Source organism: Podarcis tiliguerta (genome assembly GCF_965153285.1).
Source record: "Podarcis tiliguerta genome assembly, chromosome: 5".
In the NCBI taxonomy this organism is placed as follows: Eukaryota; Metazoa; Chordata; class Lepidosauria; order Squamata; family Lacertidae; genus Podarcis; species Podarcis tiliguerta.
Genome location: NC_139538.1, coordinates 3,668,774 through 3,681,595, shown reverse-complemented (window position 1 = coordinate 3,681,595; position 12,822 = coordinate 3,668,774). Strand labels below are relative to the sequence as shown.

Here is a 12,822-nt window from a genome sequence, read left to right as displayed (position 1 = left end):
TTTCTTTCCTATTATGTTTTTACTGTAATTTTACTGGTGTTAGCTGCCCTGAGCCTGGCTCTGGCCGGGGAGGGCGGGGTATAAATAAAATTTACTATTATTATTATTATTATTATTATTATTAAAAATGACAATTCCCTACGATATAATCGTAGAATTGCAGAGTTGGGCAGGGACCCCTAAGGATCATCCGGTCCAGCCCCCTGCTTAAAAACCTCCAATGAAGGAAAGTCCCCCACTTTCCATGGGAGTCCCTTCCGCTGCCAAACAGCTCTTACAGTGAGAGAGCTATTCAAAGGCTTTGGAGCAAATAAAAGGGAGCAGGTTTTGGGCACTCCACCCTCCAACTGTCTTTCAAACCAGGGAACCATGCCAAGGAAGTAAACCAACAGCAAGGATTTATCGAAGCACCACTCGTGGACTTACAACACACAGAGCGGACCGGGCTGCTGGTCCCAGATTGGAAGGGCAAGCAAGAAGCACTGCCGGAATGGGCTGCTATCATTTCCCTGTGGTGCCCCTTTTATTACTGTGTCTTCCCTGCTGCACCTGGACCCATGGTGAGTGACTGCTGCCAAGTCTCACTGACTAATGCATGGCAACGTGTTGGGAGCGGGGGGAGAAAGGTGGCTTTGGAGGGAAGCTGGAGTTCCAGAACCGGCCAAATCCTTGCGTTGGTTCATACACGAATCAGCTGTTAATAACCCTTGGCCAAAGAAAGCAAAAACCGAAGGAATGGAAACGTGTGTTTTTGTGGCTTGTGTAAAAACATGGGCGCAGAATTACTCAAGATCAGCGAAAAACTAGGGAGCTTGTCCCTTGTACCACGAGGAGTAGCTCATAACTTTCAGCTAGAAGGGGCATGAAATGATAAGGGGTGATATGATAGCCATGTTCAAATATATAAAAGGATGTCACATAGAGGAGGGAGAAAGGTTGTTTTCTGCTGCTCCAGAGAAGCGGACACGGAGCAATGGATCCAAACGACAAGAAAGAAGATTCCACCTAAACATTAGGAAGAACTTCCTGACAGTAAGAGCTGTTCGACAGTGGAATTTGCTGCCAAGGAGTTTGGTGGAGTCTCCTTCTTTGGAAGTCTTTAAGCAGAGGTTTGACAACCATATGTCAGGGGTGCTCTGATGGTGTTTCCTGCTTGGCAGGGGGTTGGACTCGATGGCCCTTGTGGTCTCTTCCAACTCTATGATTCTATGAAATGCTTCTGCAGGGACAGCAATGCAGCGTGGAGTAAAATAGGCAGAGAAGAAACCAGTTCACAACAGAACCATCTTCCTGGCTCAGTTCTGTCTGTGGCATATTTTACTTCCACTGCGCCATGCTCCCTAGGGATTTTAGCCACTTTGGGAACTGAATAGCACCAGAGTTGTATTTTCCTTTCCTTTCCTGGGAGCTGTTGAAATACGCTGGAGTGTTGTAACAGGCAAAGCCCCAGGGTACTTGGACCCTGCGCAGTGTAGAAACTGCTGCTGCTGCTTTCTCTTTTTGGCATGGATTCTAAGGCTTGCCTCTAAGGCTTGCTTCAGGAATCTCTTTTGAACAGTTGGGTGCATGTCAATTTCCTATCGGTTTCTTCTCTAGTTGTTCTCTGGCGAGGAGGGAAGGCATGCAAATTGAGGGTAAGCCACTGGAAGCCCGGGGCCAAATCTGCCCCCACCTGAGGTGTCCACTTGTCCACCTGTTGCACAGTTGCCAGTGTAGAGAAAAGTGTGGTGTGCGGATGGAGCAGTAGCTGAAATCCAAGCAGGATAACCCAGGTGTAGCCCGGGGGCTCTCTATCATCCCTTCCTAATAGCGTCCCTCGCATTCAGCTGGTTGCTGACCTTGAAGGTAAAGGGACCCCTGACCAATTAGGTCCAGTCGTGGCCGACTCTGGGGTTGCAGCGCTCATCTCGCTTTATTGGCCGAGGGAGCCGGCATATAGCTTCCGGGTCATGTGGCCAGCATGACTAAGCCACTTCTGGCGAACCAGAGCAGCACACAGAAATGCCGTTTACCTTCCCGCCGGAGCAGTACCTATTTATCTACTTGCACTTGACATGCTTTCAAACCGCTAGGTTGGCAGGAGCAGGGACCGAGCAACGGGAGCTCACCCTGTCGCGGGGATTCAAACTACCAACCTTCTGATCGGCAAGTCCAAGGCTCTGTGGTTTAACCCACAGCACCACCCGCGTCCCTGGTTGCTGACCTTGGGATCCAGCAAATGGCCTAAGAACAATAGTAGCTGTAGCACAACTGAACTAAGAACATAGGGGGCTTCTTTATATTAAGAGAGCAATTGATCCATGAGACTCAATACTGCCTACACTGGCTGGCAGTGGCTCTCCAGGTTGCAGATTGGGATCCCTTGGAGATCTTCCTGGGGACACCAGGGATTGAACCTGGGATCTCCTGAATACAAAGCAGATGCTCTAATCCTGAGCTGCACTCGTTCCCAAGCTATGCTAGCAGAAATCTTTATTAATAGCATTAAACAAGTTAGTATACAACCATGAGCGTTTCATAGGAAGTACACAAACAGCTAACAGCTATCTACTCAGAAGCAGCTCACAGTTTAAGGCAGACAAACGGGGAGAAACTGAGGGATTGATGATTCTGAGGATAAGCCAAAGGCCATGCAGGGAAATGTGGGTTTTAAGGGGAGTTTTGAGGGAAGGGAGAGAGGTGCTAAACTACAGGGGAGCCCAGTGAGAGACACAAAGGGATGCTTATAATCCATAAATATTTTCAGAAGAAAACAATCTTTTTAAAAAAGGTTGCTGAGCTGGGGTGCAAACTGTGTGAAGGGTGTTGCCATATCCCATGTCAGAATTTTTGTCTGTCTAGCCAAGTATGGAATTCTAAAATAAATTTTCAGTTTCTGGAGAAGGTGAGCTCTTTCTGTGCCACAGTGCAGAACTCGATCTCGCTTCTCTTCCTCCCCAGGTGCAGCCACAGTTCACTCTGCCTTCACAACGAGCTCCAGTCTCACCTCCACACCACAGAGAAATGCAACAGGGAAATCCACCGTTCCATTGATAAGCAGTTCCACCACACACCCCTCAACAACAGGGACTGCCCCAAGTCCTGACCCAAAATCCTCTTCAGGTAAAAGCACTGTTCAGATCACAGCTGAGGAGACCACCACTGCTATTTCAGAAGGGACTGTCAGCCCTGCAGAAGAAGAAACCACCCATTCCCAAGCAAAAATGTCCACAGAAGAATTACCAGTCCCCTCATCAGCTGTACCCACACCTGGAAGCTATTCTACCAATACTAGGCCATCCAGATTCACCCTGGTAACTTCTCATTCCACCTTCGCAGGTGAAGGCTCTCCTACCATCAGCACTACGGCCAAAGTCACTTCCAATTCTGTGGCTCCCACCATTTCACAAACCACAACCAGCCCCAGTCTCACTTCTGCAGAACCAAAGGAAAGCTCAGCAACTCAATCCAGCACTGTCCCATTGCTAAGCACACTGCCAACCACGGATGCCATCACAGTAGCTGACTCCTCCACCTCCATCAGCACTGCAGTAGAAGACAGTAGCTCAACGCTGGCAGTATCCTACAGTTCAGAAGAAGCCATATCTGCAGAAGAAACCACCATCCCAGCAACAGTTCATCCTTCATCCTATCCCCATGGAACGAGCGTTGAGCCCACACCTTTTATCCAAAGAAGTGCAGTCACTCCAACAGAGTTCACTATGATAGTAGAAACTAGCTCAAGATCCCAGTCGCTAGCTCCTCAAGACATAACCACATTCAAAACCACAAAGCGTAGAGAACTGACTTCAGCGGAGGAGACCACCACTGCTTTTTCAGACGTGACCATCAGCCCTGCAACCCTAACCACTATCCCAAAAACAGTTCATCCTTCATCCTATCCCCGTGGAACGAGCGTTGAGCCTATATCTTTTATCCAAAGAAGTGCAGTCACTCCAACAGAATCACTAGCTAAGACCACGGATGAAAGTACCACCACTGCTGGCACACCGCCAGAAAAGACCACGTCAACAGGCCTCTCTTCCACCACCCCAGCGAGGTCCAGTAGCACTGAGCCAACACCCAGCCAACAACCAACGTTCCTCTTCTCTTCACTGCATGATTCGACAGCTATCACTGGCACTTCAGAAGCTGGAATGACGGATTCTACTACTTTGGAAGAAGAAACAAGCCCTACAGTCCTATCTTCAGCCTCTCAAGACAAAGCCACGCCCATCACAGACTCTGTTGCTCCGTTGCATACCATAACCACAGCCAAAAGCATTGCCACCCTCAGCACTGGAGCAGGAAGATCCATGCAGGCATCTGCTTCTTCCACAGAACATCCACAAATCTTCAGCACCACTGTAGAAGTCACCTCCACAGCCCTTGCATCCACACTCTCAACTGTTCCCCCTCCATCCACATTCCCTTCTGCAGCCCTGCAGCCCCGCACCAACTCACCTCGGACAGTTGCCGCTGGCAGTTCAACATCTGGAATGACCACCAGCCCTGGTGCTTTAGGTGATGTGGCTAGCAGCCCTACACCTGAAATCCCAGAAGCCACCAGCACTATGATAGTAGAAACTAGCTCAAGATCCCAGTCGCTAGCTCCTCAAGACATAACCACATTCGAAACCCCAAAGCGTAGAGAACTGACTTCAGTGGAGGAGACCACCACTGCTTTTTCAGACGTGACCATCAGCCCTGCAGAAGAAACCACCATCCCAAAAACAGTTCCTCCTTCATCCTATCCCCGTGGAATGAGCGTTGAGCCGACATCTTTTATCCAAAGAAGTGCAGTCACTCCAAAAGAATCACTAGCTAAGACCACGGATGAAAGTACCACCACTACTGGCACACCGCCAGAAAAGACCACGTCAACAGGCCTCACTTCCACCACCCCATCAACTGAAATCACAGGTCAAACAGTGAGGTCCAGGAGCACTGTTCCAGAAGTAACACTCAGCCAAAAACCAGCCAAAAACCAACCAATGTTCATCAGCATTGCAGTAGAAGACAATAGGCCAACACTGCTGGCATCCCACAGTCCAGAAAAAGCCACATTTGCAGAAGGAACCACCATCCCAAAAACAGTTCATCCTTCTTATCCTGGTGAAACGAGCGTTGATCCTACATCTTTTATCCAAAGAAGTGCAGTCACTCCAACAGAATCACTAGCTAAGACCACGGATGAAAGTACCACCACTGCTGGCAGACTGCCAGAAGAGACCACGTCAACAGGCCTCTCTTCCACCACCCCATCAACTGAAATCACAGGTCAAACAGCGAGGTCCAGGAGCACTGTTCCAGAAGTAACGCTCAGCCAACAACCAACTATGTTCATCAGCACTGCAGTAGAAGACAATAGGTCAACACTGCTGGCATCCCACAGTCCAGAAAAAGCCACATCTGCAGAAGGAACCTCCACCCCAACAACAGCTTCTTCTTCCCATCCTGGTGAAACCACCTCTGAGCTCACAACTTTTCTCCAAAGTTATCAAGCCACTTCGACAGCACTCCTCTCCCCATCGCTAGCTGCAACCAAGGGTGAAGGTGGCATCCCTGTTGTCACATCGCCAAAACAGACCACATTCACCACAACTGAGCTCACAACCACAGCTGGAAGTTCCCCTGCCCTCACCTCAGGACCACAGATGACCTTCGCAACCACCTCCAGAGGTGAAGCTTCATCTACCACCAGCAAAACTGCCAGGGTCACTTCAACAGTTGCTTCTTCCACCATTTCACTGCTCAAAACCACTACAGCACCAAAGACAAATTCCAGAGCGAAACCCACCGCCTCACGGCAAGCTACCACACTAACCACAAATGTCACAAGGACAACTGGCGTCACCACATCGTCAACAAAGGTGACCAAAATTATTAAGCATCCAATTTCAGCGCCAGGTAAGCATACTGACTTTGACATTCATTCTGAACAGGGAAGACTCACACAAGCAGGGGTGCCGACTTGAACACAATATTGGGGGGCAGTTAAGTTCTGCCCAACAGAATTGATCACATGATGTGGCTCACACCCACCATTTGAATGGCAGTGACCGTCAACCCTTGGGAGGGGAAGCCCCCTCAAACATTTGGGGTGTGTGTGAAGGGACTTCGGCCACTGGGAGTTGGCTCCTAGGCACACAAGTACAGTGGTACCTCAGGTTAAGAACTTAATTCATTCTGGAGGTCCGTTCTTTACCTGAAACTGTTCTTAACCTGAGGTACCACTTTAGCTAATGGGGCCTCCCGCTGCCACCGATTTCTGTTCTCATCCTGAAGCAAAGTTCTTAACCCGAGGTTAAGTAACCGCGGAGTCTGTAACCTGAAGCGTCTGTAACCTGAAGCGTATGCATTTTGAGCTAGGCGACAGAGCTGGAAGGAATGCAAGTATCTGTAGGCTGAGATAACTGCCCTGGGATCATATATACTCTGCGGTATATAAATTTAACAAACAAACAAATAAGGCTCGCATTATCCTAACCCTAAGAAGTGGGTTAATTGAACATTCACCTTGCACAGAACATAAACAGAGGTCAGACTACATTTGGTTTTTATCAAAATTGTTGTTGTTGTTGTTATTAATCTTTTTTACCAAGGTAAGTAACTCAAAGCAACTTATAATATATTAACAAACACATACATTATTACAGTGGTGCCCCGCAAGACGAATGCCTCGCAAGACGGAAAACCCGCTAGACGAACGGGTTTTCCGTTTTTCAATGCGCTTCGCAGGACAAATTTCCCTATGGGCTTGCTTCGCAAGACGAAAATGTCTTGCGATTTTTTTCCGCTCCCCACCCCCTTTTTCTAAGCCGCTAAACCGCTAATAGCCTTTTAGCAGCTAATCCGCTAACCCCTTAAGCCGCTAATAGCCGCTAATAGCCGCTAAACCGCTAATAGCGCTAATCCGCTAAGCCGCTAATAGGGTTGCTTCGCAAGACAAAAAAACTGCTAGACGAAGAGACTCGCAGAACGGATTAATTTCGTCTTGCGAGGCACCACTGTATTATTATTATTATTATTATTATTATTATTATTATTATTATTAGTTCTGCATGGGAGGGAGTCTCACAACTGGGGCAGTACCACAGAGAAGGGTCTACTCATGTTCCCCACAAGCAGCCCCTCTCCCTCGTCTCAGGGCCTGGGCTGGGTGATGGGCCCAACTTCTGTGGGAGGGGCTGGATCTTTTGCAAGGCAAGAGCTGACTTGTGTTCTTGTGCTCCTTCAGCTCCTTCCGCAGCTCCAGGTGGGACCAAGAGGCCCCCGCCAAGGCCTTCCTGCCCTTCTCTGCCTCCAGATACAGGTAAGCGCTTGTCATCCAGGGACTGAAGCATCCTGTGTCGCTCTTCCTAAATCTCACCTGACTTTGCAATTTCTCTTCCTGCTTCCTTGCCCTGACGGGACGTGGGGTAGTTGAATGCCTCCCGTCGTGAAAAGCAGGATATAAATGTCATAAATAAATAAAGTAATTAAATGACAGGCATTTATACAGAGACACATAATGTGGAGAAAAGGTTTTTCTTCCTGCCTGCTAATTCTGTTAAATAATATTTTATTAAGATTTTCACAAAAGAAAAAAGAAAAGTACAAAAGTGACAAAGAAAAAAACAGTTAAAAACAATTCAATTTTCATAATATATCTTGCATTTGCTTGTTTCCCGGACCTCCCCACACCTCCCCTCTTTGTATTCCAATTCAATTTATTTATTCAGAAAATCCTTTCCCTCTACCTTATCCTTATCTTGATCTTAATATATTATGCCTTTAAGTTTTCACCTGTTAACATTCCATTTTTACATATTCCTTCGTACCGTTGTTACTAAAAGCCCCTTAACCTCAATCCAACATCATTCTAACATTCATTAATTTTATAATATTTCTGTAAATAGTCTTTAAACTTCTTCCAATCTTCCTCCACCAACTCTTCTCCCTGGTTTTGCCTGTCTGCTAATTCTGGGACTTGTGGCTGAACTTATGCAGAAAAGGAACAAATGTGGTTTGTGTGTGATTTTCTCCTCTGGCAGGTGGGACCCAGGTCATCTTGTCAATGGGCTTGACCACTTCCCTGAATATCTCTGACCCCACAACCCAAGAGATGGTTTTGAACAAGGTGAGGGTTCATTATTATCGTACGGAGTCCTCCAGGCAACTTCTGATTTAACATGGAGCGATTTTAAGGGCTTGGTAACCATAATATCAGCTCTGTTTGGATCAGCCATCATTCCTTCTCTTAGTAATAATGTGATAATGTTTTCTGGAAGATTTAGTCTGAATCTGAGAGGCCAATGGCCACTGACTTTGTAGGGCTTTTTATTGCCATCATCATTATTAAACAGTCTCAAAATATCTGTGGGATGTAAGCAATTTTGAGGTAAGGGATCACATCCAAGCCAAAAGATTACAGGATGTATTCTTCTTTCTTTGGCAAACCCTCGTAGCCGAGTAAGATTGTCTTCCATGAACACAGTCTTAATAGTGAGTCCATAAGTGACTGTGGAGGCCAATTCTGGATCCATACAACCTTCCATAGTGGGGACATAGGTGTCCAGGTGGGAATTGATCACGGTGTGGATTTGCCAAGCGTGCCTTCCTCTTAGCACGTTTCTCCCTTGTGTCCTGAGTTCGAGTGTCTTCAAAGCCCATGATACCTTTGGTAAAGGCTGTTCTCTAACTGGAGCGCTCGCAGGCCAGTGTTTCCCAATTGTCGGTGTTTATACTACATTTTTTAAGATTTGCCCTGAGAGAGTCTTTGAACCTCTTTTGTTGACCACCAGCATTCCGCTTTCCGTTTTTAAGTTTGGAATAGAGCAGTTGCTTTGGAAGACAATAATCAGGCAACCGAACAAGGTGACCGGTCCAACAAAGTTGATGTTGAAGAACCATCGCTTCGACACTGGTGGTCAGAGAGAGGGGCTCATAGTATTAACACCCCAACAGAGCTTGCTTTGCCATTAGTGACAGTTTTGGATCTATCACAGAGCAAGCAGGTTGCTGTTTCTCCAGCTTCCAGGCTGCTTCCAGCTCTGTTTGCATACCACTCTGGCTATTGCCCTCTTACCTAGCAGTTGGCAGAGCGGGGTGGAGAAAAAGACCACTCAATAGCCTGGCAGAAGCCATCACTTAGGACTCAGCTACATTGGTCAGTGAAGTTTTTAATCTGTGATATTTTACTGTATTTTTTGTTTCTATGGAAGCCGCCCAGAGTGGCTGGGGAAACCCAGCCAGATGGGCGGGGTACAAATATTAAATTATTATTATTATTATTATTATTATTATTATTAACATGCAAAACCAGATAGCACCAGAGAGCAAAAAAAATTTAATGTGTTTTTTACATAGCGTTTTCTCCCCTTTTGTTGCAATGATGTAATTTTTGACTTATTTATAGCATTTTTTTCCCTGCATGAAGATCAGCCCTTAGTTGAAGCTCTCTCAATTTAGCTAATTCTTTTGGGACGCTGATGAGGACTCGTAAGTGGCCAGCTAAGTTCGTTGTCTTACAAAGAAATTTGTCTGACCCATTCAGTAAACTCCTCTGTTAGATTGTAACCTGCCTGGTTATAGGATCCCGGTAACTGGAAAGAATTCAGGGCCTCATCCAGACTGAACCCCAGCCCACCCTGAACTCACCACGTCATCTTTAAATGCTGATACAGTGGCACCTCGGGTTAAGTACTTAATACGTTTCGGAGGTCCGTTCTTAACCTGAAACTGTTCTTAACCTGAAGCACCACTTTAGCTAAAGGGGCCGCCGCGCCGCCGGAGCAGGATTTCTGTTCTAATCCTGAAGCAAAGTTCTTAACCTGAAGCACTATTTCTGGGTTAGCGGAGTCTGTAACCTGAAGCATATGTAACCCGAAGCGTATGTAACCTGAGGTACCACTGTACAGTAGTACCTCTGGTTGCGAATGGGATCCTTTCAAGAGGCCAGTTCGCAACATGAAAAGAGCGCAACCCGCAGCAGCACGTCTGTGCACGTGCGGGTCACGATTCAGTGCTTCTGCGCATGCGCATGACGTTATTTTGTGCATCTGCGCATGCGTGAGCGGCGAAACCCGGAAGTAACCCTTTCCGGTACTTCCGGTTCACCGCGGGACGTAACCTGAAAGAACGTAACATGAAGCAAGCGTAACATGAGGTACGACTGTATCCTTAACATGAATTCATATATCTTATTCATTCCCCCCCCCCCCGTGTTTGTCCTTTCCTCTCCAGCTGAGTCACGACTTGAGAGCCAACTTCCCCTGCGCTGCCTTCAGTGTGAAATGGATAGAGCAGATGAAGTAAAGCTCTAAAAGACTCACGGCAGCCGCTGGCTGGTCAGAAATAAAGGCAGAATGAGCCCCACTAAAGGAGAAGGAAAGATTCTGCAACAGCTGAGCTCCAGTTCTGATACAAGAGTGTGAACTGATTCTGTTTTTCCATCACATGCAAATGGATATCTCTAAGTGCAGACCCCTTGCTTGCAAAGCGGTTGGCATAGCACTGTGGTGAAGAGACTGAGCTATGTACCTGGAAGGTCGTTGGCTCAAAGATAAGGCAAGCCCCTTATCTTTAATGTACAGTACTGGTTGTTTTGGGTGCTATGTTGTGCCGGTCCTTCAGAAACAACCACACCCTTGCCTCAAATTGGCTAGATCCTTTTTCCTAAATGGCAAGATCTCGAATTGACTAGATCCCTTCTCTTAAATGTCAGTCCCTGCTGTGACTTTTTCCATTGGCCAAAATACTGAAACGTGAGGGAAAGCTAGTTTCTGGCGAAACTAACGAGGAAAATAGCGCCTGCACATGTCACCTCACATATCAGACGCCAGAATCTTACTTTTGACATAAAAATAAAAAGTGCACATTTTTTTGTTTGAGAATTTAGGAGCGGTGCAGATTTTGAAAGGCAGCTGCATTTCAGCCCCGCATTTCGGGGACTGCAAATTAGGTAGTTTCGCGTGGAAATTCAGACTGAATCAAACTCGTCCCTCAACCCTGGAAGCCATCAAGGGGAGACGTTTTTGTGACAATTGCAGGTGTGGATCAGGTGACCCACCCAAGAGTCGCCTCAGGAGGACTGCAAAGAGCTCAGTGTCCCATCTGGTAATTTCTTCCTTATTAGAAATCCTTCTAACACCTCAGGCCATTAGTGTCCCGCTCAACGCTTCAGGAGTTTGCTAACTCTGTGACGCCACCGCAAGTATCCAGTTCATTAATTTGGAAAGCTGTTTGGAGGGCTTGAAGACAATCCTCCGCTCCTGTGCCCCCCCCCCCGCCAAATGCCAGGTTGCATAACAGCTTAGTCACCTATTAACTCTTTAATCAGCTTGGTAAAATCAGCCTAATAGACCTTTGGGCAGCTGAATTTGGTTAAATGTCACCTTGGAGGAAAGTCAAGTGCTTTGTGGTGGCAGCTCCAGATTTCGAAAAGAAGTTCAGGGATGATATCTGAGAGAGGCTTCCTGAACTGAATCAGTGAGCATCATCACAGAAGGTCCTCAACTCATAGGATGCCTACGGTTTTCCATGGGGAAGAGGCAGGGGAATATCTGCATGGGATATATTTTCCGTAGGGAAACTCACATGCTTGCGGTCTGTGGACCTAGATTCATTGTCTCAATCAACAGCTATGGGGTCTTTTCCTTCCCATACATTTCCAAGCACAATTCAAAGTGTTGGTGCTGACCTTTAAAGCCCTAAACAGCCTGGGCCCTGTATACCTGAAGGAGCATCTCCACCCCCATCATCCAGCCCGGACACTGAGGTCCAGCTCCAAGGGTCTTCTGGTGTTAACCTCACTGCAAGATGTGAAGCTACAGTGAACCAGGCAGAGGGCCTTCTTGGTAGTGGCACCCTCCCATCAGATGGCAAGAAGATGAGAAATTATATCACATTTAGGAAACATCTGAAGGCAGCCGTTTTTAAGATTTGCTGTTTTATTATGTTTTTATATATGCTGGAAGCTGCCCAGAGTGGCTAGGGAAACCTAGTCAGATGGGCAGGGTACAAATAATAAAATTATTATTATTATTATTATTATTATTATTATTATTAATTCAGTTCTTTCATGAACCAGTTTTGAAAAGCCAAATTCTATCAAAGAGAGCAAAAGAGGCACATTTTATTGCTGTTTTTAAATGGCATATTGGTTATTAATTGCATTCAGGTGCATTTTCCTGTTGTAAGTTGTTATGAATCGCTCCCCTGCCCCCATAGAATATGACAAACAAATAAACCAATCTGGCGCTAGGTGAAAATAAATTGGAGACTTGCATTTAACCAATGAAGGTGCCCCCTAGTAAGAATCTTCTCTGCCATCCTTCAGGAGAATTCTCCCAGCCTTCTGGTCTGGCTCTAAAACATGCACACTGAGGTCAAGCTCCAAGGACCTTCTGGCGGTTCCCTCACTGAGAGATGTGAGGTTACAGGGAACCAGGCAGAGGGCCTTCTCTGTGGTGGCACCCGCCCTGTGGAACACCCTCCCATCAGATGTCAAGGAAATAAATAACTATCTGACTCTTAGAAGACATCTGAAGGCAGCCCTGTACAGGGAAGCTTTTAATGTTTGATGTTTTCTCGCATGATGATGATGATGTTGTTCAGAGTATACCCGAAGGAGCATCTCCAGCCCCCTTGCTCAGCCTGGACACTCAGGTCTATCTCCGAGGGTCTTCTGGCATTAACCTCACCGCGAGAAGTGAGGTTACAGGGAACCAGGCAGAGGGCCTTCTTGGTGGTGGCGCCCGCCCTGTAGAACGCCCTCCCATTATATGTCAAGGAAATAAACAACTATCTGACTCTTAGAAGACATCTGAAGGCAGCCCTGTTTAGCGAAGTCTTTTAAGT

General features: G+C 46.8%; 1 protein-coding gene across 3 annotated transcripts; it reads left to right on the top strand.

Moving 5' to 3' along the window:
• Positions 1-372: 372 nt before the first annotated feature.
• On the top strand, positions 373-12,009 carry LOC310678267 (uncharacterized protein). Of its 3 annotated transcripts, none has more exons than XM_083441979.1 (5): positions 373-560; positions 2,941-5,889; positions 7,232-7,294; positions 8,016-8,101; positions 10,207-12,009. In XM_083441979.1, the coding sequence occupies exons 1-5, from the start codon at positions 491-493 to the stop codon at positions 10,276-10,278; spliced, it is 3,240 nt and encodes a 1,079-aa protein (XP_083298105.1). In that variant the 5' UTR covers positions 373-490; the 3' UTR covers positions 10,279-12,009. The 3 variants fall into 3 exon arrangements, with proteins under 3 accessions (XP_083298105.1, XP_083298104.1, XP_083298106.1); XM_083441978.1 differs by having other exon boundaries at positions 7,220-7,294; positions 10,207-10,456; XM_083441980.1 differs by lacking the exon at positions 2,941-5,889 and having other exon boundaries at positions 7,220-7,294; positions 10,207-10,456.
• The last annotated feature ends 813 nt before the right edge of the window (positions 12,010-12,822 follow it).

Coding starts and splice junctions, on each gene's coding strand:
- LOC310678267 (XM_083441978.1), top strand. CDS start 491: ATGGGCTGCTATCATTTCCCTGTGGTGCCCCTTTTATTACTGTGTCTT. Junction 561..2,940: donor CTGCTGCACCTGGACCCATG/GTGAGTGACTGC, acceptor CTTCCTCCCCAG/GTGCAGCCACAGTTCACTCT. Junction 8,102..10,206: donor AAGAGATGGTTTTGAACAAG/GTGAGGGTTCAT, acceptor TTTCCTCTCCAG/CTGAGTCACGACTTGAGAGC.